This window comes from Porites lutea, chromosome 5, assembly GCF_958299795.1.
Source record: "Porites lutea chromosome 5, jaPorLute2.1, whole genome shotgun sequence".
NCBI lineage: Eukaryota > Metazoa > Cnidaria > Anthozoa > Scleractinia > Poritidae > Porites > Porites lutea.
The window spans coordinates 45,163,473-45,190,329 of record NC_133205.1 but is presented as its reverse complement, the minus strand read 5'-3'; the positions used below and the strand labels follow the sequence as shown (position 1 = coordinate 45,190,329).

Sequence of the window (26,857 nt, the reverse complement as noted above, 5' to 3'; positions counted from 1 at the left end):
GCTTCTCTTACGGCGTCGCAAAACTTCAACCCTGTCCATTCGTTCATTCTGTCCTGATGGCTAAAATTGACTCAGAAGTATATGCTGTTTCCACAAATGAACGAGGTATGTGTTCCTCGTTTTTGAGATGATTCCATTAGTTAGGCCTGGTCCTCTACAATACGAAAGACCAGATTAAAACCATCGCACGCTGTGAACATGTGGTATAAGCATACTGGGAGAAAACTTTCCAAAATAATCTTTGTAATCTGTATTTTAACTGTAACCACTTTGTAATCGAATTTGTAGTGTAGGAAGTTGAATTGAACAATTGTCCTTTTCGTATGTGCTTGAAGAGTTTTAGCCATCCAAATTCTACCACTACAAAACCACACTTATCGCTTGAATCGGACAAATTGCAATGCATGAGCCGACTCTCCATTTCGTGACCTTGGACTTCCGATTGCTTTCGTTAAAGAGGGAAAAAAGCAAGCCGTGTTGATTCATCGTGACCAAAGTATCACTGATAAGTATATAAGTATCCGTTTCAGAACTTACCGAACCCGATTAAACCGTCTGAACTCCTGGATTGACTTGAAGGTAAATTAGGCTCATTGGAGGTTCATTATTATGATGTTGACGTGTAATTAGCTCACATTTCACTAGCAGGGAATTAAAAGTTTGTTGATGTTATAAGTTTGAAATAAGCGATAAAAACCTCTTTTGCACAAGGCAGCTGCTGCTTGTGCCATGAAACTAAACCAAGGACCTCCCATCGGGTGTTGATATTACTTCGGTGCACGTACGTCCTCATATATCTTATAGATTTGGTTTCCTATTACAGACTGTGAAGATAAAAGTGCTCAATGCCGTTTGCAGTATCTTTTCCTCCTAAAGCTTTACTGTTCAACAGTGGGACAAGAGCGCTGAGTTGATAGGAATCAAGAGAAGACCAAAAGACCAGCATTTCCTTGAATAAGACATACGCTTTAGGAATATTTTCAACGCGATCAGACAGTCCTTCATTCAAATGGCCCTGCCGAACCACTCTTTGATATTTTTCTTAGGGTTAATCGCGTTGAGAATCGGGGAAGTGAGCTCTTTCGGAAAGACATCATCTAAAGGTAAGTTGTTTTGCTTCCTTTGTAAAAGCTTATTTTGATTCAGGTTTCACCTATATATTCCAAATTGGAGTGAATGCGTCACTGAGTCACTGACCGAGTTAGCTAGAAATCTCCAATGTGGAGGATTACGGCATTTCGTAACCAAATAAATCGAAACTTTTGAAGTATCCATCCATGACCATGCTGAATAAATATTTTAGCTGTATTTCAGAGCGCTAGTACTTTTCCTTAAACATGAAAAAATCGTTATTGCATGCTTTATATCAACCTTCGTTTCAGCGCACGTTTATTCATCGACTGAAAGCTCGATTTGTTTACAGTATTCAGTTGCGCCAGTTATCGTAAATCGCTCCCCTAACTCCACAAGATTAATACCACTTTCAATGATGGTTTGTTTTTCTGGGTAATTTATATATTGCTCTCCTGTGAGGTTGTGGCTAGAACAAGAAAGCCACAGATTTTATCTGCAATAATATATGCTTATGTTTACCTTATTGTAAAAAAGCGTTTGATAGTTATCACATATGCTGACAATTTTAAAAGTATTTGATAGTTATCTCCCTCTGACACTCTGAGTAACTGTTTTTTTTTTGTTCCTCATGGCACTTTCTTTATTCTGGTTGCATTAGGTGTAAGTAACACCACATTCTTAATGTTTTGTAGCCGGTGTATTTTTAACTCGAGGATTCAAATAAGATACTTCAGGAGGCTTCTAAGTAATTTAATAAATCAATCGTGATCATAAACTGTTATCTCTATCACACAAGTATTCAATAAAGTATTATGTCGGTTACTGGCCGGATACACGCTTATAACTGAGTAATGTTTCGTAATCCCTGGCGTATAAATAGTTCGGCCAGTTACTCTGTTTTCTGTCGAGGAATCGTTAAGACGATGCCTGCTAATTGTCAAGCGCACGTTGCACACAATCCAAAAGATTTGAATTCGCACCAAGACATATGAAAGTTGAATGCAGAAACGTGGCCCTTCTGCTTTTCAAATGCCTTTCCACAAAAACCAAACCACCTTTCTCTAGGTCCCATGGCGACTGTAATTAGAGGGTAACCGTAAATTGAAGCCACGGGATTACTGCGATGTGGGCCGGGAAAGGGAAGTTAACAGGCTGGGGAATCCCGCATTACTCCTCGCTTTCGACACCGCCTTTCATTTCCACTGGCTTTTACCGGGAGCAATTTATACTCGCTAATGTTGCAACACATGGATTCTGTACAAGCAGTAGTTCCGTAGTGCCTTCTACGCCATGGAAAAGAATAAGCGCTGTTTTCACGGATGGTAGATTTTTAACACAAAATTATCAAGGTCATAAGTAAACATATTCGATTACTATCATCAAGGCGAAATTGAACAAAAACATGTCTTCAAGATAATTTACTGTGGTAAAATAAACACAGAATGCCTTCAATTTGTAAGCATTTTGTCTTGTCAGAGTTAGACCCCACACAGAAGTGTCTTTCACTATTAGTAACAATATACCGTTCCCGTTTCCCTCATTTATCGTGCTGGGTTGAGTCGCGCGCACGGTGACTTTTGTTCATTGACCAGCTGTAAACAGGAAACTAAGAAATGTTGATTTATTTTACCCTCTATCCCATTGCGCGTTTCCGGAATAACCTAGGGGTAGAGACAGCGGTAAAACAACCCAGATTTTCTTTGATTCCACTTTGTGCAATGGACTAATCGTTTAAATAATAATTGGAGTATTCAACTTTCATTTCCTAAAATAATGATAACCAGCCACATGTTTTGACTACGTACAACCAGAAGCGCGCACTAACTATTAACAGGGCAACGTAAGGCACTGTAACACTATTTTCTTACCCCACCTTCCCCACCTTACTAAAGAAAAATAAATAAATAAAAAAGAAAAGACATCTTTAATAATAATCATTATGATGAAAAAAGTTGACTCAAATGTATGAGTGGTCCTCATCTTTTTTCCCTGTGTGAAAAATAATAATAATAAGGTTTTTAAAAAAGGTAATTATTTTTCATAGGTAAAAAATCATTATTTTTTTTCCAGAACGCAAATCACCGTGACTAATTAAATGTTGTCGATCGACCATACCCAACTAACTTTTCTTCCTCTAAGATAAACAAAAACTTATAGGGACGATCTTTCCTTCGCCGCTTACACTAAGGGCGAGAGACCCTTATAATTTCCCTTTTTGAGGATTGTAACCTCTAAGCCATATATATTGCGCACGCTCCGATTAGGGCAAAAAGATTTCACCTCGAATACAGCCCTCTTTCTATAACACGGACACCTTTGGGACCGGCACTAAAAGGCCGTCTTAGAGAGATACCCGTCTTATAAACAGTCAAATAAAGGGAGTAAAGAAAGACAGGGACCAACTCTAGGTCTTACAGAGGTGTCCGTTATGGGAGAGTCAGCTGTATCAGGATTAAAATCATTCAGGGTTGAAAAGGCCACTTTAAAAGCGGGTTTGCTATTATCTGCGCAGTCAATCGTCTTTCTTTTTTTGGTGACTTTCAGCGATGAGAGGGGTAAGAATATTGTTCTTTCGTTCTTTTATTTGTTTTTGTTTGTTTGTTTGTTTGTTTTGCATGGCATCTCGGGTATTATATAATTATGACTAGAGGAAGCCATAATTAGTTTCCTGCAAAAATAGCAAGGTGTGGTCTTCTGAGCTTTTATATGCTGAGAAGTTAGAATGATCCTATTAAGTTGCGCCTGAGGGAAAAAGGGCGGTTTTCGGTCACCGCACTTTAAAATGTCGTAAGCCATTCATAAAAGTCACGAAATTGCGTTTTCAACTTGTAACATACACTATACTATATATTACTATAAAAATAGATACTGCTTACTTTGCGCCTTTTAGTCCATTTTGTTGGGTAGACTTATTCTTGAATGGCGGTAAGTTGAAACGGAAGAGAGGAACCATGGGGGGTCCCGAAAATTCGGAATAAAGCGCCTGGAGGTGTACCAGCTGTACAAAAAGACAAAAGGAAGGCTGCCTTTTTGCCCCAATCCATCCTCTCTCCTTCCTGTCTCCCTGTCTCATGAATGGGAAAGATTTTTTCCTTGTGCGGCCAAGGTTTGTGGTCTCTTTAAATTAATAATTCTTACATTTCATTTCCGTAAAAAGACAGAAAAGCACAATTAGAGGGTGAAATTTTAATGAAAACTTTCATCGATTGTTTCATAAATTATGAGGGAAACAGGTTTTGTGAACATCAGGCTACTATTATAAGACCCTTGAAGCGGGCTAGGAATGAGGCATGCTTACCCTGAAACCATATGTATAAAGGGCGTGTACATGCAGTATATACTGATCAAAAACACTGATTTAATTTTTTAGCTTTTTTACGAAAATGTCTTGACCCTGGTGTTCCGAAGAATGGATTTCGGGTTGGAGAGGACTTCAGCTATAAGGAGACTGTGGAGTATTTTTGTGATCCTGGATTTAAACTGACTGAAGGAACCCGTTTTCGAAGTTGCCAGAAGAACAGTAAGTGGAATGGAACGTTGCCCACTTGCAAAGGTTTGTTAAACCATAGTGAACCATATGCAAATCACTGTGATATGAATAAATTCTTCTATAATAATGATAATAATTATGACAATGACAATATGATATTTTTGTGTTGACAAAATAATATATTCAAATCAAATAAACTGTACAAAATCGGAATGACTATAATAACCTTTCAGTTAACTTCATCCCACACTTAGCGTCCAAGTGATTTCAAGTTTAGTAAGGGTTTGGCTGAGAGTGGACTGCATACCTGAAGAAGGTTCAGATTTGCTGTCTGATCCCCCCTCATTCTTACTCTCAATAGAGGCACTTCTCCCAACAATTGTTTTTCCCTATAAAACCTATTTCGATCAACAATATCAGTCTAAGAACCGCTAAGTGAATGTGTTACAGTCGTTGTCAATTTTATTAATCAGCTTTAAAAGTTTTTGAAAGTCATTCTTTTTTAGAATTGTAGTCACAGATATCCCGTCCCATTGTTTAAGTGTCCATAATTTTGAAAACAAAAATGCTACACAACTATTTCACTCTTTTTTTCAAATAGCTTCGCCTCGATTGCCTGCAGACCTGTTAGCAACGTAATCACTCAATATAATTATCTGCCGTTAGAGCGCATTTTCCCTTGTCAGTTTTTGTTTACCATGAAACTGATGGAAATGGAATTTGGAATTATCGGTTTTTGAGGAGAAGGGGATATATATATATAACCCTATTAAACCATCACGCCACCTTCTGTTCTTCTGATTCTAAACTTAGACTTGACCGAATATTGTTACAATGTTTACGCAGATATCAACGAATGCCGCGAGTACGAGGATTATATACTCCCATACACTAACAATGATGTACGAGTAAAGCATATTCATCTATGCCATGGAAAAGCCACTTGCTTAAACACCATTGGCTCATTTCATTGCAAGTGTAATCCAGGTTACTATGGCGACGGAAAATACTGCGTTTCTGAGAAACACTTGTCCACGGCTATGAAAAGTAAGTGGTAAAAACAACAACAAGCAAAAACCAAAAAGGTAAATAATTCGGTTGCAAATGCAGACTTGATAAATAGGTTTTTGATAGACTGGAGTCAGTATTAAGGGGGAAATATCAGCTTTTATTGTTTGATTTTTAAACCTACCTGATAACACAAGAACTGGGATTGTAAGATTAGTAGTTAGGAAATTTTAAAATTCGACGATCGATCTTTCAATTGCATGATAACCAACGTGTGGCTTGTTTGGTAAAATGGCCATGTTTTCCAGCCCTTTTTTCAACCGTCTACATTCGCTTAACTGTCCGTGACATACTTGTTGGTAACGTTCTAGGCGGCTTTGGCTCTTTGAAGTAAATTCGTGATAAATGTTCGTGCGACAAGAATTGTGGCCAGGGTCAGTCAGTTTAAAATTGGAAAGTTTTTCGATGGTTGACAGATTAATAAGTTAACCTATCTCTTGGCATTTGTAGATGATGTTGATATTTTACCTACCACTTTTGTTACAAGGAATAAGAAGTTACGACCATTATCTTACCTACTACTTTTGTTACAGAAAAGAAAAAGGTATCACCATACACATGTGGTACATTAGGAGAGAAGAATTCGACTCGTAAGAGGCGAATTGTTGGTGGTGTATCATCTTCATATGGAGCATGGCCTTGGCAAGTAGCCATATCTTACACTAACACAAGTACGTATATATTACTCTGAGATATTAATTTAACTCTCAAATGACAAAATGTTTTCAAAGTGAGTCAATTTCTCGTTCAAACATCCCTTTTTCACTAATTCTGCGTTATGCTGAAAAAAAGGGCAGGAAATCGTAAAACCCGGAACAATGTCAGTGACTTGTCTGATCGTCAGTTTTACGCTCAACGGGAACGAACTTGCAATAGTTTTCAGCCTCAACTTAGGACTGGATTGCGATGTTGATTTTATAAACCTTTACACAGAGATTTTATTCGCCATTCCTAAATTTCTTCTTAATTTAGGTCTAATAAACCTAATTATTTGAAAACGCAAAAATCATGGCATTAATTCCACAAGTCTGCATTCAGGTTGAGCTTATTGTGATTAGATAAAGGGATTGGTTTCTTTTTTTATGAGCTAAGTCTGATACGTTATTTCTTTGAGGATAAGTCCGTAAAACACAGCTTGTGCAGGACAATACGCCTCCCACAATGGTCACTAAGCATCTTAAGTTAGGAGATAAATTTACGACATAATCTTAAACTAAATTACGAAAGTTATTCTCGGATTGTCTTTTTCTTCCAAGCGGTGAATTGGCCATTTTACAGTTATGGGTGGAAGCGAGGCTTTATTATGTAAATCAAGTTATTCTTATGCTAACTAGTATTTTTCAAGCACAATTTCCATAACAAAGCAAATGAGGTTTGTATCAAAACAAGGTCACCGTCGTCGCATTTACTCGAAGGCTAGGGTACTAAGTCGACGACTGTAAAATGGTCTATCAACCACGATCTACCCTGGAATGAGTAATATCGGTCGTCGTCAAATTTAGCAGGGTGTCGATATTTCCTTTTCTATTTAAGCAGAAAGCTGACAGTTGAAAGCATTCTTATAATGCTCATTACGTTGGGAGAACGCTTTTTATCCTTAATCATGCGAATTCCCGACAGAATAAGCTTCTACCTGGATTGCCTAGTTCTTCCAGAAAATAATGCTTCCTGTTTTCCTCCCAAACAAACATTGGCGAGGCCATGGCAGACAATACTGTAGTGACGGCTGTGCCGAGGGGCCATTTTCAGCTCGCTAAAATTATTTATGTACATATTTCCCGCCGAAGACAACACGTGTAAATCAGAACTAAATTAATTTTCCCTGCGAGAAAATGAGACGCAAAATCCTATTTTAACACGCTTCATTTATGCTACATTTTCGGGGCAGCACTTTAATTCCTAAAATAAAGTCAAAGTTTTATTATTACCATTAGGTTCAGCGATATGTGGGCCAAAGATGCATATGCTTATAATTTTTTTTGTAATAGGAACTGCTCTTATATAGCAGCTTTTGTTTAAGTTTACAGGCACTACTCTTCATGACAAATACTAAGCGACAAATAATCCATATAGAGTGTATGATATGACAAGTAATAGGCGACCAGTCATGAAGAGGATTACATAATTTGTCTTCTATGAAAATAGAAATAGCAAGCAGGGGCGTAGCCAGGATTTTTGAAAGGGGGGGGGGGGTGGTCACAGAGGCTACTCACCAGACTATATATGGTTTATACCGCTGCTCTTTCTCGTGTATCAGCGGGCTCAGTCGTATTATCGCGGCATGAAGGCCCATATTAGGGACTTTAAGATCCGAGACGCGACGTCTGTAAGACGCGACCGGAAGTAAATTTTCAAAGAGGAGACATGTTGCGCATGCTCACGCCGTCGTCCTGGTGTCACCAAGTCGCGTCGAGAACGTGGATTTTGCGAGTTTGACGTTCTGTACAAAACGTGAGTATATTTGTTCCTGTGCTTAAATTAAATGATGATATATTCCTCTAAACATGTAAAATCAGCACTCTACAATCATTGGACGTAATTTCTGGCGACATTTTAGATCGCAGAGATGAAAGGATTTTGATTATTTTCAAATTTCTTTCAGGTGTACGAAGCTTATAAAATGGCAGCGCCTTCGAATTCGATTTCGAGCAAGGCTTGCAAGTAAGTCACGAGCTAAAACTGCAAATAGTGAATGCAGGAGTCTTCTGGATTCTCTTCTCTTCTCTTGTACCGTTGCAGTTCTCGATTTATTGCGTTCATCTGCCGCTAAAAGCCAATTTTAATCTGTATTATTTAATTTAATTTTATTAAACTGCGTGTGTTTTTATGCTTCCCTTTAGTTCAGTAATGTTTTGGACACATGATCATGAAGCCATTCTATGCAGAGAAGTCGTCAATGTAAATCCCTACACAACTAAGAAAGGGTCAACACAAAGAAGCAGTATGTGGGAAAAAATAGCGGACACCTTGAACAAATGCACTGTGCCGAAATTCAGGGTTGATAAGCGATCAGTCCGAGACCACGTGGGAATCCTTGTTTACAAGCATAAGAAGAAACTTCTAGCGGAGGAAAAAGCAACTGGTATAACTCCCGATGAGCCAACGGAACTAGAAAATCTATTGGATATAATCATCGCGTTGGAGGAAAGTGGCGAAGCGGAATTACAGGAAACACAGGGAAAACAGCTGGCAAAAAACTTCAATAAGATCGGGCTAAAGCGGAAGATGTTAGACTTAAAGCGATGGAGAAGCTGTCAGAGACGAATAAAAGAGGTTCATTAGCGGATGAAAGCGATGACAAACCGAAGCGTCAACGAAGAAGTGGAGGTGATGCTATCGAACAAAGCACAAACAAAGCATTTGTTGGACTTTCTTAAATGATGCCATTGCCATTTCTGCGAAAGAATTGCCGAAGAATACGTGAAGAATCACACTGATAAAGAGCGGTTTGCAGCCGCGTCGTCTTGCATCGCGACGGAGATCTTAAGTTTACTTTTCGCGCGCAAACGACGGCGTTCTAGTTCCAGTCCTTAATCAGCCACCGCGTTCTAGAAGTCGTGGCGTCCCAGATCTTAAAGTCCCTATTAACTAAAGACAAGAGCCGTTGACGAAAATACTTTACAAAAAAATATATATATATAAAAGTGTGCTTTTCAACAATGGCTTTTACGGCCAAGATATTGTCATGGCGTTTTCGCCACCTGAATATTTTAGGCTGTTTGCTCAAAAGAAGGCCTACCAAGGGGGGATCACGGGCACCCAGGACCTCCCCCCCTCCCCCCCCCCCCCCCCAGCTACGCCCCTGACAAGCTGTTTATTTTGTAATAGAAAGAGTGCAAAGCGAAGAACGGCGAAAATTGGGCACGGGAAATTGCTTACTGGATGCTAGCCGGATGATACTCAAAGGAAATGATTTCAGTTGTTTTCTATTTTTTGTGTTGTTGTTGTTTATATTTTAAGAACGTTACTTCACTATTTGATTTCATTTATCAGTAAGAATTGCCCGAGAATATTAATCCCTGTTGTATTGGAAATATATTGCTGGGAAATTCTCTCTTCTATCTCTTCCATTTTTGAAAATGAAAAACACGTAAGGAAATCAGTGGGTACGACATTTTGACTGGGTTAATACTCTTATACTCCTACGTATAGCCTACAGTCACAGTCATAATTTTTATTTTTATTATTTTTTAATTTTACATTTGCCACATAGAATACATATTGCAGAAAGAAAAGGGAATATATTATTACGAAGATTGCAAATTTATCCTCATACTTAATTATTATTCAATGTAAGCTACCATGGTCAGGCGAGTTTAATTTATAGCTCTCTCGATAAGGTAATTCGTTGAGACACTTCTTGAAAACACAGGAGACTCGCTCCCCTCAACCCCCCCGCCCCCCCCGGCTTTTAACTTTAATATTCGCTTAATTGGACATATGTACTTAAAGGCAGGGAGGCCAAAATCGGCTAGCGTTTCTACAAGTATGACCGGCATTTTAGCATTTAGGCACTGCCCTGTTTCGGTTCTTGATATCCATAGGTCACGGTGCAATTTAAGTGTAACTAGACAAAATAGGTTATTTTTCTTTCACTGGGCAAATAGTCTGCTATAGAAGAAAAAGAAAAAATATATACATTTGGTGCTTTTAACCGTCGTCTGATGGATTTCAGGAACAGGATTTTACCTTTTTAACGGAGCACTCATCAAATCGAGATGGGTTCTGACAGTGGCCAATGTCCTTCAAGTAAAAAAAGGCGCGAAACCAATGAAACCAAGCAGACTTCGACTGGTGCTAGGTAAGTTAGAATGTTCGCCAGTTTAACCTGGTTACTCTTAGAGCATCTGCCTTCAGTCTTAACGTAAGAAGAAACTACCTTCATATATCCAAATTTTTATTCTCATGTTGACATCTCAATAAGCTTGGTAACACGTTTCCATGACCCGAGTCTCCACAACGGCTACCTTGGAGACAGGAGAAAGTGGCCGTTGTGAAAAGGTGGCCGCTATGAGTAGGTAGGGGTGTAATACGGCAAACTGTTTTTAGTTCATGCTTACTGTATCCCATAAGGATAATCCATTCATAATATATATATAGATCATCAACGCGCGATATGGATAAAACTTCCTGACCATTCCTGGCTAATTTCGTCAGTTGTTGAAAAAACCTGGCCTTAGTCGAGAGGTTATTTTGGCTAGAGACGCGCTGTAGTGGCCCTTGTACAGAGGTTTAAATATGAGTGAATGCACGGACTGTCCGCCGGACCAAAAAAAAGGGTGCATGGCCGTTGTAGAGAGGTGGCCGTTAGTGGAGGTTCGACTGTCATAATTATTTATTAAAAACTGAATCATTGGATAATGCAATTCTAGAGCTCTGATTGGCTTAGCCATCATTATGAGCCATTATACCATGCTCTCCACATGTGGTAACTGTGCGCGTCTGTTCTGAAGTAAAAACAAGCTGAAAATAGTTTTTTTTTTTTTTTTTTTTTTTTTTACAAATAAAGTCGGGAAGAATTATCTTTTTTGGGGGCGTTTTTAATAAAACAATCATTCCACTCGCGCGTGTTGGATATGAGATTATTACAGCCTACTCGGCGTATGTGCCTCGTTGGCTATCTATCACCTCATATCCAACTTGCACTCGTGGAATAATTGTTAACTATCACTAGGTCTGTTCCACCGTTTAAGATTGGTTTAACAACTTCTGCTTCTATCCAGAAATAATTTGCCTTTGCATTAATACTTCCCCAAATTAATGATTGGTCTTGTTAGGCCTAAGGATAGAAGAGTAGAAATTTCGTCGTAAGATCCTCCTCTTTTTATCTTCTATTAACAATGCTCATTATCATCAATGACGACTGACGTTTTCCTCGTTAATAGGTGGATTCTGGATTTTAAGAGAGATGTATTATCTTTTATAAAATAACTATAAGATAGTACGCGCGTTCTGATTGTTTAAAAAGCTATGGTTTATTGTGCCGGTAAACTCGTAAAAAATTCAAGTTATTTTATAAAAGCAATGGACCACACATTCTATGGGTTTACCGGCGTAACAATCCACTTGGGGTGTTGGGAGAACACTCGAATAGCTTATGTAAAGCTTTCTATTACAAGCTTTTCTCGTGGGTTATCACGGTGGTAAACCCATAAAAAGTGTGGTTTTTTTGCTGAAATATTATCTGAAGAATGGTCCATTGTTTAAGGACGGTTCGAACAAGAAAATTGGGTTTTATTAGGCCGTGTGATCCAGCACTTTTAACATTGTGTTCTTCGTTACAAGTGCGTAGCATTGGACGCTGAAATAAGTAGTAGATGGATTCTTGATTTCAAGAGAGCTGTATTACCTTATAACATCTGAACAACGGTTAAAAGGGTGGTTCTAAGAATGTAAGTTAGTGTAAGTAGGCCGTGTATCCAGGACTTTGAAATTGTCCATGTTTATTAGTATTACTATTATTCATTGTAGTTGTGTCAATGGATACTCACAAATTGCTCATTGACTGCGATAGTCTGCTCCACAGACCAAACTAAGCTCTGGTTAAATTAACGTCTACGACTACCCACTGACTGGCATGCAAGCAGCTTCCAGTACGTCTAGGCGGGAGCACCTTCATATAAGCCATTAGCTATTAAGTTAACTATTAGAGTTTTGAGACGTAGATGTATCGACATCTATTATAGTTAACATGTGTTTTTAAATCTTCTAGGTGAATTTAACCGTGGGAAACTAGATGGGACCGAGACTTTTATCCGCGTGAAACGAATAGTTATACACCCGAGATATAACGGAAACGGGCTTGCCAATAACATTGCCCTTCTTGAGCTAGAGAAACCAGCCAAACTAAATAACCATATACGGATGGTAAGTTCTTTGTTTTGCCCACTATTTTGTGATTCCTATCGAATTCCAGCACATGACAATCGAATAATGTATAGATTTAGCCACGGCTAAAAGCGTAGCTCCAGTTATTAAAAATTGATTATTGAAATCAAACATTACACTTGTAATTCACAAATCGGTTAACTGGGGAGATCCATACGACGTTTAAGGGTGGAAAACAGTGCAAGAACGAAACATCGAAAATCTTAAGTGGAGTTAACAGTCTTATTCGTCCCAAGCAAAATGTCCTTTTTGCCCACCTACACCACCTTTATTTTATAAGTGTAATTGGACAGTCCCGAAATATAATTTTATGCCATAAAGCTCGCAAAAACACGATAGTCCTCGTTTGCAGCCAATTTACACGTTATAACTTATCGGTTTTATCTCTCTGTTTAAAGGAAAGGCCAAAATGAAATTAAAATAAGGCCAGATTTTTTTGTGTGTGTAGCTCGCTACTAGTCTGGAAGCGCGTAAACCAGCCTTTCTACATTATCTCTGAGGTAAACAGAACTACCAGGCGTTGTTCGTTTATTGTTCAGACCTCGCCCTATTTTACATATAATTCTGCAGCTTTTTACAGAATTATCTTACAAGACAAATTGCACTAATGTAATATTCGTGACGATCGAAGCACGCGCTCCCTTTGCACAACAAATCATAAAAATAAAAGCAACACAAAACTTTTTTTATATCTTTAGAGAATTCACCATTAGACGGGACTGTTCATTCAGGTCAAACTGTCATTATGTAGTATATACAGGGTAATAATGGGCTTTGAGCAAAACCTCTCGAAATAAATCGTATTTTAATTCAATTTCCAAAATCACCCCTCCGACCACTCCACATCTGAATGTTGCAAAGCGCCAACTGTCGAAAACTTGAATAAACACTATTAATGAGGAAGAGGTCTCAGAATTATTTTCGTTTGCATTTTACTTCTAAAACACCATATTCATTTGATAAACAAACGCAGCATTTTACGTACTCCTGCGTGCGATGTTCACGAACGACTGAAAACAACAACTGGCAAAGCCATACGAAAGAGATCTCGACAAACAATCGAGAAATATAATTCAATGAAACATTTAAAAGGACGATAATTTTATTCACGATGACATGTATTGAGAGTGAAATGTCGCTGAAAATCCTGAATCACGAATAAAATCTAGTAGATTTAAGCCTTAAGTTTTAAGCCGTTTAAAGCCGTGTTTGCTATTTTTCAAGATGAACTCCAGGCAAGAATATCACTCAAAGTTTTCTTTTCAAAAAAAAATAGGATGACTAAACTATTCTTCAGAACGTTTTCTTTCTAGTCGCGGTCAGAGAATGTCTAAAGACTTTTTAAAGTTCTGTACTAGGTCAGATCATTGTTTCAAATCTTACAAATATACCTAAAATGACGGCATAAACAATGCTCATGAAACAAAACAAACAAACAAAGAAACAAACATCAAATGCAATATAAGTACTCAAGCTTACCAGTCGAGATGAAGCTCGGAAAGCCATCTAGTAAGGCCTGAATCGCTTAAGACTTTTCAACTTTCTTGTGCATCCATCAAGACGAAGTTAGCTTACTAAGAGCAGCTTATTTTTTTGACAAACACTGACAGTTCGAGTTTAAAAGAGGTATATATTTCTCCTCTATGTAACTGACAGTTTTCAAGGATGACGTTTTCGTTTTGTTTTTGTTTTGTTTTTGTTTTTTTTTTTATGTCCTTGTAGAATTAAATCTTTAACTGATCGAAGCTTGACGTAAACCATTAAGTAACGCTCCATCCAAGAACTAGGCCGATCAAATGCATGACGCGCCCCTGGATACCAAATATTAAATTATTAACTTAATTAAAATGGAGCTCTCTGATTGGTCAAATACTCAAAAATCGTCAAAATTCGACCAAAAAATTAATTTTTCCCACATTTTTTGCGATATTTTCGGTACCAGAGTCCTCTAAACCGTATATGACGAGTTTCGTTGCCATGGGAAATGGGGAACTGGGACTTCTGGCCACGTATCTTCAACGCTCTATAGCCGCCATCTTGGATGTGAGATTTTCGGAGATTGTTAGCAGTGTTTGCTTGTCTTTTTCTCGGCCGTCTGCACAAATTATCTTGCATAAAGTAGAGTATCTGTTAAAAGCTGAGAATTTCTTTCAATTTGGAATCTTTTCACGTGTTATTTAACGCCTAAAATGCCTGCAAGGCCTTCGTGTTGCTGTCCGCAACACGCTGTATGGGGACACGTGGACGATAGCTCAAATCTCAGAGTGGCGACCACCAAGGAAATGCGTTTTTGCGGCGTAAATGTGGATGGCCGACACAACGATAGAAGAAGAAAGATTTGTTTATCCTGCAGAGACCGCATAAACCTTGAAGATACGTGCGAACAGCTTCAGGTAGGAATAATAAAGCTAGTAAATTTTACACAATGTCCATGAGTGAAAATTTAAAATGTGATTTCACAATACTTGATTTTTTTTATTTCTCTAAGATCTTTTTTTTTTAATTTATGGTTTTTTAGAGAAAAGTAGAAACTATGGCTGAGGACAACCAGAGTTCCGAAAGTATCTCGTCATGCCACTTGGCAGAAATTTCGATGTGTGATGGCGAGACACAAACAGATAGAGCAGTGTTCTGCAGTCAAGGTATCCAGGTTGGGGAGTTCCCAAACAGGCCGTATCAATCATATGAAACAAGAAAAAAGAGTGAGATCCGGACTGAACTTGTTGATAAAATCGGCGATTTGTTGAATCAGTATGTACATGGAGATAAACAGGAATTGCCCAACCTTGTTCAGGATCTTCTCCTTTCTAAGAAATGGTCAACAACATTTGGTTTACCAACTGCTGAGAACAAATTGGATGTGACTGTCCATGATAAGGTATTGCATTCCATTCTCAAGGAGTACAAAGCCTGCAAAAATAGAGAAGAGAACAGTGCCATACGGAAACAAGGCAAAAAGCTTGCCCAAGCCATAAATATTTCAGACACATTGTCAAAGAGTACCATTGCACTTCAAGGAAGCACTCCTGATTGTTTTAAATCAAGGATGGATGCAGCTCGTAGTTTGGGGAGGGTTGTCACCTATTCTGCTGAGAGAAGGAGGCTTTTATCAATTGTTGCAAGTGACTATCCTCGGACCCTCTTGACTGCATTATTCCAATGTTCCAAGAGTACAGTCGCTGCAGCAAGAGTTCATGCTATTCTGTTTGGACGAGGAGGAGTGCCTCCTGCATCTGTAAAATTTTCACGTCGGTGTGTCTCCCAAGAGGTTCTTGATCAGTTGGCGGAATTTCTCCTAAGGGATGATGTGTCTCGGCCGTCTTCTTGTCGAAGTGTGGTAGTTGAAGGTGAGGAGTGCCCTGTAAGATACTGGCAGGATTCCATCAAAGAAGTTGTAAAGCAGTATCTGCTCGAATTTCCTAATGGTGTGAAGAGGAGCTATATCTACGCACACATTCCCAAAAATTTCAGAAGTAACACTCTGCTTGCAGGCCTCTGCAATCTTTGTGAGGACTTTGGATTTTCTAATTTTGACAAGTTAAGAGATTTAGTCCAGAAGATAGCAGCCAACTGCCCATGCGAGAACTTGAGCAGCATTAAGAACAAGATTACGGATCTGCAACGCTACTTGAAGACAAAATTCTCTCATCAGGTATTTTTCTATTTTTTTTTTTCAACCTAAAATTTCTGTAACTGGTAATGTTCCATTGTCAAATGTATTGCTCGTAAGTTTTTGTTCACCATTCACACACTGGCTGAACATTATAAATTTTAGGTTGGGAGTTGGGGTGTTACAAGGACAATTTCATGCAAGTTTAAATGCAAAATTTGCAACAACTAATTGGGTACTACACCTGCCAAAAAGTCCTGTTGATGGCCTTCTTATTTAGTGAAATTTCGGTTACAAACAAATCAAGAAAATATATGAATTAAATGTTTTTACAATAAAAGCATGCGAAAATGCTGTCGAACTGTGCTTCTTGGAGTACAAATATCTCGCGAGACGAGTACAAATATCGCACAATATCTGTACTTGTCTTACTCCCCCGACCACATGCACGAAAAATTTAAAAGCAGTAAAATTGTGGGAAGTCAAGATTCTCGTAAAAGAAAACGTCAGATAATAAATCTCTTATTAGACATTTTTGTGTGAACATGTAGTGTAGTTGTATATTTTTACTCATCATTTGTGTTTTGACTTGTTTAAAAAAGCGATACTACACACTGACCTGTCTAATAAGATATATTGCTGATAATTCTTATATTGGTTATGATGTTTTTTATATATAATTAGCTGGCTTTTATCTATTTCCTAGGTGCAGCGACACTCCAGTTGCCTTGAGCTGTGCATGAACCATGCATTCGAGTCTTGCAACCTGGACCATCCAGATAATTGCATGGAATTGACATCATTGTATGAAATTCACGCGAGCCTGTCAGCTGCCATCTCCTCTGCTCCAGCAGAAGACAAGCAAAGTTTTCAAGAGCAGCTCGAGGACATCCACAGCACCTTTTGGGACTACTTGGCACACATCCTCAGGACCAAGCACCAGGGTGACTATTACAGGTAAGGCATACTCTAATAATTGTCTTTACCTTATCTTAAGCACATATACATACAAGCACTGCAGGGCTTGGGAACTTAAATTTTAATTCTCAAGATTTCTTGTATCAACTAATGTGAATGTTTCTTTTTTTTTAGTTTTCACAGAGGGCTTTTGTCCCACCTCCCAGCATGTGTACCTATATGCTTGTGCAGTGTTTGATTGAAATTGTTTTTTTTTTTAAATTCATTTTCTTGGACCATATTTTCTATCTTTTTTTAATCATGCTGCCATCTATCCATCATCTATTTGTTGACTTATATATTTGTGTCAAATAAAACCATAAATTCAAACAAAGAAAGTTTGGGGGTGCCGTTTAACACAGAATTTACTTACAAAGATTTGTTACTTGTTTTAATTAAATATATTTTTCAACACTTTTCTCTGGAATAGGTTTATTTTAAAGAATCTTCAGCCAGGTGAAGCTGTGGTGGTAATTGATTACAAGATGAAGCTGGAACTCGGCATGCATGCAAGGGAGGTGCAAAGAGATTGGTATGGAAAACGTGGCATTTCCCTTCATGGCTTCTATGTCCTTGCCCAAATGTGTTTGTTTTAAAACAACTGAATATCAAATTATTAAACAAAATGCTTATTTCAAAAATATATGAATAGTCTGTTTGAGTTATTTCTCTTCCTTAACAGGGGTTGGAATCACTTATTCAAAAATATATCACCTAAAACTTCACCAAAGAGTCAATAACAGACTCTATAAAAAATGATTCAAGCATACAAATCATCAGCAGGTCTCTTAAGGTTCCTAAAATTGAAGAAAAAGGTAAAATAAATATGCGCAAATGTCACACGACACATCTCGATGAAATTTTACTACTTACTTCCTCTCCATTGAAGTAAAAGTTCAGTAAAAGCCAGGAGTCGACAGGAGTGCGTGCTTCTTCGCTAACAAGCTCAAATGGTAGCAAACTTGAATAGAGAGGTTCTCACATCAAAGATATCGAGGTGACAAAATATGTTCAACAATAGCCGGTTATAACAACCATTGTGACAGGCTATTGTTCAAAGACAGAAATAACTCGAGAAAAATGCCGTCGTCTTCAGGAGCTGAAAAAATGAATATTTGTGGCAAAGTCTGATGAAAATAAATTCGTCGGTTTATTCCTTTTTCGAATAAAAAGACTAAGTGATTGTTAAAATTAGGCTTCAAGAGTTGCAATATTCTCGCAAGAAAATAGATATCTCAACTTTTCCAAAGTCACGCGTCGGAGGATAAAAATGCAAAATGCAAGAATTCACGCCTTGTCGTGAAATTGTTTGTGAATACGCTTTTGTTCAGAGCGCATCGCTAAGCGATTCACACGCCATCGTCAGAACTAACTGGAAATGGATGTTTTGTCCAAGCTTTGGCTTTACGTCTTTGGCTATCTGAACGAATCTGAATTAGTCTTCGCTGCGCAAGTATGTTTCGAGTGGTGGAAGATTATATTTAGAGGGCCCTTTATGAAGGATGTGGAATTACCGGAAGAAATAGATCTCTCTGGCTCAGGAAATTTGTACCAGTTCATTCCGTTGCGGTTGTTTACAGAGACGAGACACCTGAATTTATCTTCCACGAGCATATCGAATCGTCATTTCCAGCAAATAGCGACGGTCGCAAAGAATTTGGAAAGACTGGATATTTCTAACTGTCCCGGCTTGGACCAAATCTGCATTTTTCAGGCCAAGAAAGATTTGGACCAGCTGAGGCACGTGGATATTTCTGGGAATCACAAGTTTACGATTCTTGCTATCGCGTGCCTTTGCTCATTGGAAAATCTTCAGATGCTTTTAGCTCATGGCTTTAAGTTAACCCCAGAGCAATTGTTGTTTCTAACAAAAACATTTTCATCAGTTTCAAGTGGAACTTTACAATTGGAAACAGAAGATGGCTTCGATGCAGCCTGTGTGATGAATACATTTGCCGAAGAACTGTTTGACGACGAACTGCTGTTTACCTAGACAGACTGAATAAACTTATTTCGTGGTTCTAAACTTCTATGTTATACGCAGTGATTTATTTGTTTCTGTTTATGCGAATGAGATAGAATTGTTTTTTCTAACAAGAACATTTCACCAATTTCAGTGTGGAACGTAACTCGAGGAAGGCTACATTCGCGGCTACTGACGTTTGACAAAAACGCCGTGTTTTCTGCTTTCCAGAAAACAGCTGAAACAGACACACAGAATCAAGTTATCATGTATTTATTCACCTAAACTGCGAAAATCAAGAGTTACATGTATACGCAGTAATTTATTTGTTTTTGTTCATACCTATACGATATGCTGTAATGAACGTTTGACGTGTAAAATCAAACAAGAGCCAGTCCTAATCGAAGTTGTGAGTGTCATGTTACCCTAAGCGCTCTCGCTGGCGACTGAAATCGACAAGAAATAACACTTCCCCGTTTCATTATCGAATGAAACTCCGCAAGCATTGAAAGTATACCTTTACTAACATTGTGTCACTTTTGAAAATCGCAAAAACAAGCACGTTTCGCTATCTATCTTGATTGAAAATTTGAATTTCGCGCGCTATTTGAAAATAGCCAATCAACAGGACGGAATCGCGCGTAATTAAAAATTTGTCGCCTTTTGCTCCAACGATAGTTTTTGCAAGGCCCCCGCTGATTTTGGCCTAGTTCTTGGATGGAGCGTTACTTAATACCCTTTCAGGCTTGGTCCATGCCAGGGAACGTTTAAGAAATTTATTACAACTGTCGATGGCGCGGCTACCGACTGAACAGTATGACCGTACGATTCTCTCCCTGCTCGTAAGGTGTCTTTTTATCAGTCGATCGGGGAAAACATCAACGCAACATTGTTCATCATTATTTTCATTGTTTTAGGTTAGGGTAGCAAACCATTTGGGTGTTAGGGCTAGAAGAGCTGCAACATGGCCTCTCTCCCCGGAATGAAGAAAAACAATATGACCGCTAAATACATCATTTTACTTTTTAAAGTTCTCCTTTATTAACAAACGTTGAACATTTATTTCGGCAAACAAACAGTTAAGTTGAAAAAGGTATCCTTTTCGATTTTAATTTGCAATATCGGTCAATTTACGCAACTTTCAAACTTCTGGCTCAGTTTTTGTTTGGTTTTTCTTTGAAAATTGAATAATAATCACTCAGAGACAATACAATGTAAAGAATTGTTGAGAAAAAACAGCAAAAACCTGCCAATTTATGAAAAAAGGTACTTTAAAAACGAACTAAAACAATAAAAAAGCTTTGATCACGTGACCGAGGACGTCATAAGTCTCCTTTGGTCATGAAAAAATTATCAGGTGGAACATTACTTTCTGGCAAATTTTATCTACGTGTTATAAAAGGTTGACTCTCTACAGCCCTCGGCCTAGTCTCCCGACTTTTTCGCTCATTTTCGTTACCCCCTAAAATCTCAAATGCTGGACGTCAACTGGTTATTTTTAAATGCCTCAAATACGCTATTTGTTTTTAACTCGTTGATGCAATCTTGTGACAGCAACAAAAAAACCTAATTCGGAAATAGTCACATGACTGATGACGTAATTACCTAAGATGTGACATGGGAAGATATTTTATGGTAAATGTTATCTTGTTGTGGTCTTCTACGTATAAAATTGTCAAAGTTATAAAGCTTTTTAAAAAATTGCCTCGAAAGATTCTGGGAGATTTAAGAATTTGTTCATGCTTAGCGTGCGTATATCGAGTTATGGATGCACGCGGGAAGTTTGGAGAGCACGAAAGATGCGTAAGAGTTGCACGAGGCGATAGCCGAGTGCAACTCTAGCTTCTTGAGTGCTCTCCAAACTTCCCAAGTGTATCCATAACTCGATATACGCACAGGTAAAAGCATGAGCAAATTCTTTTATAACATAGCTGACAAAAATGTTTGCTTTTTGATTAACTGCAAAATTCTCGTAACGCGCGACACAATAACAAACGGTTCTATTGGCTGATTACGAACACGCCACAATCGTCTAGTTTGAATGAAAATATTCTTTCTGTAAAAGTGAGAAAGAAAATTTGCTTCTTTATTCGTTAACGATGAAAGGAAACTAAGCAGAAACAAAGGTAAAAGATGTCTTAAAGTTCACCTAAAGTTACAATACTAACATGTTCGTAAGAAGTCGTGGAGTATGGTTTGGATTTGCTGAAAAGATGTTTACGTTTTGCTCGGCGAAATCTAGAAAACATGTTTTTAGCGAAGACGACTGCCATCCTTCTTTAAACTTAAATGCATTTACGAACATTGGCTGGTCATTACGGCTTCTTGAGAAGACCTGGCAGCAGTTGTTTTTGTGAGTAATAAATTTATGTCTTCTTGTGTAATTTGTGTTGTTATTGCGAGATAAATTTTCCTGCTTAAGTCGGATTAACAAATTTAAAAACAACGATAAAAACTGAGATTTTGCCTTTAAATGTTGTTGATGACCACTTGGTGTCTGTTCTGTTCCCAGTGAATGTCTTTCAGCCATAATTTGCTGCAGCTGGTCTTCGACAAATCTGCGAAAAGCGCAACTTGCGAGGTTTTTTTAATTCGGCTTTATTTTTGCTGCTTGTTGGATCAGGGCCTAAAAGGTCAATGCCGATAGAAAAATTGGGCAGTTCTTCGCTGGTTTCTTCCATATTTTAAAGAGAAGGAAAAGTCCACTGCAGCTTAAAAGACGACAACTTTGCAGCCAGGTAAAAAAAAAAAATGCTCACGTCGTCTTATTTACGCACGGGCGTGCGTAAATAAAGATTTTGTTCATAGCGGCTCAATAGGACTTATATAGGACAAGCACGCGCGCTATGTTATAATGTTTTATTGTAATTATTTTTTACTTTTATAATTATTATTATCGCTGAGTATGGTCATATAATTTTTCCTTCTGTCTTCGCTTGAAGGTATGTATTCCAAAAGGAAAAAGAGACAAAGCTTTGGAAAAGCCGATGCAGTATGGGACCGTGGCAGGATGGGGTTCAACGAAACCAATTCGACTTGGGGAATCACCGGGACCATTGTCTGCAGAACTGCGGCAAGTTACTGTTCCCATAATCCCTGATAAAGAGTGTAAGCAGGCCACTATTTATTCTTATAACAAAGAAGACACGCTGTGCGCCGGATTTAAGAGGAAACCTAAAGATCCTTGTTTTGGAGATATCGGCAGTCCCCTGGTCATGCAGAATCCACGGTCAGGGCGTTGGAATGTCATTGGATTATTTGGATGGAGTGAAGGCTGTGGGAAGCCAAGAAAGTATGCTTACTATACAAGAGTGTCCCGATATCGAAAGTGGATCAGATCTATTGTTAAAGGGGGCCAGTGAATTAGTGGACAAAAATTGGCAACTCAATAATATAAACTCTGGATTCACAGGATTGTTTTGTGATGAGAAAGCTGATTTGGTAATTTAACGTTGCCTGTTTATCCATCCTGCCACCAGAACATAAGGACTATTTTCAAGTCTTAAGAAACAACTAAGTTTAGTCAACTTAGTTGTTCACTTAGGGATCTCATTCACTGTTATGGTTATAATTGACGGTTCTTCTAGATCTAAATAATAAAACAAAACTGATAGGGAGGCACAAGCAATTTTAAATAGCTTATAAAATGTTACTCTAAGAAAAGGTTTCGTTCCAGTTCAAAAAGTGAGCCCAATAATTGTTCAACGAAAGGGTTAAGATAACAAACCTGTCGGCTTTAAGTGAGCTTTTGCGTACCACCAGTCAATTCTTAACACAGAGGTTTATACTGCGGCCGGTCACCATCTCTATGAAAAAACTAATGCAATGGAGTGATAGCTACAATTATCAGCATGACATGACAAACAATCAAACAACTGCAACAAAAACAGCAATACGAGAGAAAGAGGCGCGTTTTCAATCGTTTACGCACTCTGCCATAGTAATTTGTGTTAATAGGCTCTTTGCATGACTGTGATCAGGTGAGCAACTTTCGGTAAACACGAAAACAGTTCACTTTTGAAAAATTTTGTTAGCACAAGCTGAAAGACCATATTGAAATTAGGTAACCGGAGCATTTTCAGCCAAAAATCGCAAAAGTAGCAATTGCAACGGCCGCCGAAAGTTAGAAGCATTTGTATGAGAAAAACAACTTTTGCTACCCAGTCACGCTTGCATGGTTTTCCATACAAATCCTTGTAAATTCTACTATTTTTAAACTGTCGTTAAATCTTTCCCTTACGCATTTAAGGGCTGAAATTGCCCGTTATGAATTAAAAGGAGATTTGAGCACTGAAATGCTTAAGGAAATATTTCATGACAGTTTTGAAAACTTCGAGGTTACAAGGATTTGTAAGGAAAACCATGCAAGGGTGACCGGATAGCAAAAGTTGTTTTTCACATTCAAAGCCTCCAACTTTCGGCGGCCGTTGCAATCGCTACTTTTGAGATATAGGGCTGAACATTCTCAGGTTACCTAATTTTAATATGGTCTTTCAGCTTGTGCTAACAAAATTTTTCAAAAGGGAACTGTTTTTGTGTTTACCGAACGTTTATCACGTGATCAAGTCATGCAAAGAGCCTATTACATATTTCGTCATATACGCTACACATGCCAAAAAAGTGATGAAAGTTGAAAACTTGGTTTGTCCTCTTAAACCTACACCGCAGAAACGCTCATGATATATTGATATGTTAGAAAGTCAGCCATGAAGCACTACAATCCAACAACTTATATCCGCACCATGGTATAAGACGGTTAGTTTATATCTTCCTAGTATACTGCTGAGGTTTCATGTTCTGTTACTTGTTTCAAATTTGAGTGTTTAACAGTACTTTGGTACTTATCCCCGTGTAATCACTGCTTCTGTGGAGGTCAAGTGCTGACGTTTTAGTCAGTTTATGTAAAGTACTCAGTAAGTTACACTGTTTAACGAGAAAAAGTAACTGTTGTTAAAAGCAAAGGTTATTACTTCAGTTTTGTAAATGATTCACGTGTTGAAGAAAAAAAACGTAACAGATGTATCGACGTATAAACCACAATGCGAATTGAAAGACGACGGAAGGATTGCGATTTCCAAACGTATTTATTGTGGGTACGTTCGTGAATTAATAAAATGCAATCGAGGTCAAAAAGCTTTCTATGAAAGCGTTCCCTGTTCAAATGTAATGTGAATGTCTGAATGGTATTACTGTGTATTATGTATTTCCGATGTAAACTTAATCTATCCAAGAACTCCATGCCTGCTTGTCTAACTACTTATCATCTGGTGGTTTATTTTTATAGGCTTGTCTGTCCGAATGATTGAGCTTTGTCTGTCTGTTAACCTGTGTGTCTCGTGTTTGTTTGTTTTTTTTTTGAAAAACAAACAAACAAACAAGCAAAAGAAGAACAAACAAGGTTCCATCTTCCCCTCTCGGCTCTCAAAAGCCCAGTGATAGTGACCCCACCACGCGTATGAAGAACCAAGAGAGGATAATCTTCTCTCTTAGAAAAACTTATGAAATACTAATGATGATGATGATGATGATGATGATGATGATGATGATAATAATAATATATATGCCCTACATATACCATATACGGCGAAGTCCTATGCAGGTTATGTGGGAAGGTAGCTGAGAGCGTTGCACATGTACTGGCTGGATATTCCTCCCTGGCACAAACCAAGTACTTATACAGGCATAATGCAGCTTTGAAGATTCTGTTTTTTGAGCTCCTGTGAGAGGATGGGTTAATAGAAAAGGTTCCACCATGGTACTCACCGGTGATGCCAAAACCAGCCTACCAGAACACCACGAGTGAGGCGTTTTGGGATATTCCCATCTATGCAGAGCACAACGAAGTTAGAGCAAATCGGATCGACGCACGACTTGTCAGCCACGAGAGGAAAGAAGTCTGCACAATTGAAATGAGCTGCCCATGGATTGAGAGTAGAGCTAAGAAAGATGAGGAAAAGACACTCGAGTATGGGCCCATGATGTGGGAGCTGAAGCAGAGGTACAATGGTTACAGGGTTGAACAGTACAACGTAATAATTGACGTACTGGGTGGTTACTGCAAACACCTAGAGAATTCGGTGAGGAAACTACTAGGAGCGAGAGCACGGAGCGTACTTGAGCAGATGCAAAAGTCGGTCATCTCAAACACTTTGAACATTGTCAGAACATTTAAGATAATACTTAGTTAGGGCGCTAAGGACACCAGATTTTAGTTGTTTTTTTTTCTCTAGAAATCCAGGAACAGAAGTTTACTGATGTTTTTACTTAGATTTTATAGAGTATTAGAGTTTAATATTATTCTAAATAGGCTTTTAGTAGAGATAACCACATGATGATGGCCTCGTTTAGGTATATAAGAGATAATGAGAGTATAAAAACTGAATAATTTTCTAAAGAGGCTTCTAGTAGAGATAATGATATCATCATGTCTTTACGTAGGTTTTACAGAGTATAAGAATTTAATAATATTCTAAATTGGCTTTTTAAGTAGAGAGATTCATATCATTATATATATTAGGATTGTATTAGGTTTCGTACCGACCTCTTTTTACTTCTAAGTATAGCTTCTCAAGTGGTGTAGGTTACGTTATGCGCCCTATACTACTCATAATGTGGACAGCATTCCAAAGTTTTATACCGCGAAATAGTAATAATAATGAACATTGTTTTGATGCAGCGTCCGTATGCTAAATTGTGCTAACTGTTGTAAAATACAATTCCCCCGTTTTTCAATACAGCCCATATAGGGTTAACCGCCCCTTCCCACCAGGTAATCATAATTAGCGGTAGACTCCATTTGTTTATAATACCCTCTTTCCTGTGCGAACGTTCAAAGTCTCCATGCACGCGACAAAAAGCTAGGGAAGTGATTTTGCGCTTGCTTGCTCGCGTATTTCACCAATATCATTCCCAGGTTCTCTCTCCTACCTTCGCTCCGTAGGGACGGGTAAGAGAAACCCATGGGAACGAGGTTGGTATTTCACTTGTTTTACTATCCCTGACCGAGCTGAAGGGTCAAATAGTCGTCTAGATTTAAGCAGCCACAAATGAAATCGTAACTAGAGTAAATGGTGTCAACTATGCAACATAAGCTGAGTGAAAGATGGAACAGCAAGGAAGTGACTTCTATTAAAAGTAAAATGGTACGGAAGTTGTTTAACTAACTAACTTAGAAATAATTGCTTACTTATACAGAGAGAACAATAAGAACATTAACGATAAGTTAAACAATAAATTAATTAATTGAAATCAAAATAGCAACAACAATAACTTTATCGACTTTATCTTCGACATGAAGATTTCAGTACCAAAACAGTCAATACAATGACAAATGAAATAAAGTAAAATAAGAGTAGAGGAACAATATATATTTTGATATAATACATCCTGAACGGCAATCCTGGCAATCCTTCCTCTTCCCTTTCAGCGGAGACCGGAAAGAACCAACGTTGAGGACGTGCTTTGTTATGGCACGAGATGTTATTTCGCAATCTACAAAAAACTTCCAAAAATGTGTAGCACCACCCCCACCCGCCACACACCCCAAAGTTATTACCGACCCCCCTGTTCACAAAACGTCGACACCCCTGCCCACCAGCACTAAGACATGTCTGACGGAATCATGCTTTGTAAACTCCCCTCCTGAAAGATAAACTGGACCCACCACCCATAGTTCTATTTCCTCCTCTTTGGAACATTTCCAACACTGCTATCTTTAGCTAGAAATGGCTGGATATTACATACGGATATCAGGTTTAGCCGCGTTTCAGCTACGCCAAACCCATCACGTTCTTCGTGTTCCTGTTCA

The 26,857-nt window shown here is 38.3% G+C and overlaps 2 protein-coding genes and 1 long non-coding RNA gene across 3 annotated transcripts; all 3 read left to right on the top strand.

Moving 5' to 3' along the window:
• The first annotated feature begins 652 nt into the window (after positions 1 to 652).
• On the top strand, positions 653 to 22,667 carry LOC140938745 (serine protease 33-like). The gene is made up of 7 exons (XM_073388272.1): positions 653 to 1,103; positions 4,445 to 4,627; positions 5,411 to 5,611; positions 6,166 to 6,303; positions 10,308 to 10,433; positions 12,345 to 12,499; positions 21,993 to 22,667. The coding sequence occupies exons 1-7, from the start codon at positions 1,010 to 1,012 to the stop codon at positions 22,410 to 22,412; spliced, it is 1,317 nt and encodes a 438-aa protein (XP_073244373.1). The 5' UTR covers positions 653 to 1,009; the 3' UTR covers positions 22,413 to 22,667.
• Positions 7,957 to 9,052, top strand: LOC140938755 (uncharacterized). Its single transcript, XR_012165562.1, has 3 exons — positions 7,957 to 8,083; positions 8,235 to 8,293; positions 8,473 to 9,052. It is a non-coding gene; the product is annotated as an uncharacterized lncRNA (long non-coding RNA).
• Positions 14,279 to 17,683, top strand: LOC140936712 (uncharacterized). The gene is made up of 4 exons (XM_073386200.1): positions 14,279 to 14,913; positions 15,039 to 16,172; positions 16,837 to 17,087; positions 17,518 to 17,683. Exons 1-4 carry the CDS (start codon positions 14,710 to 14,712, stop codon positions 17,681 to 17,683), a joined length of 1,755 nt encoding a protein of 584 aa, XP_073242301.1. The 5' UTR covers positions 14,279 to 14,709.
• Positions 22,668 to 26,857: the final 4,190 nt, after the last annotated feature.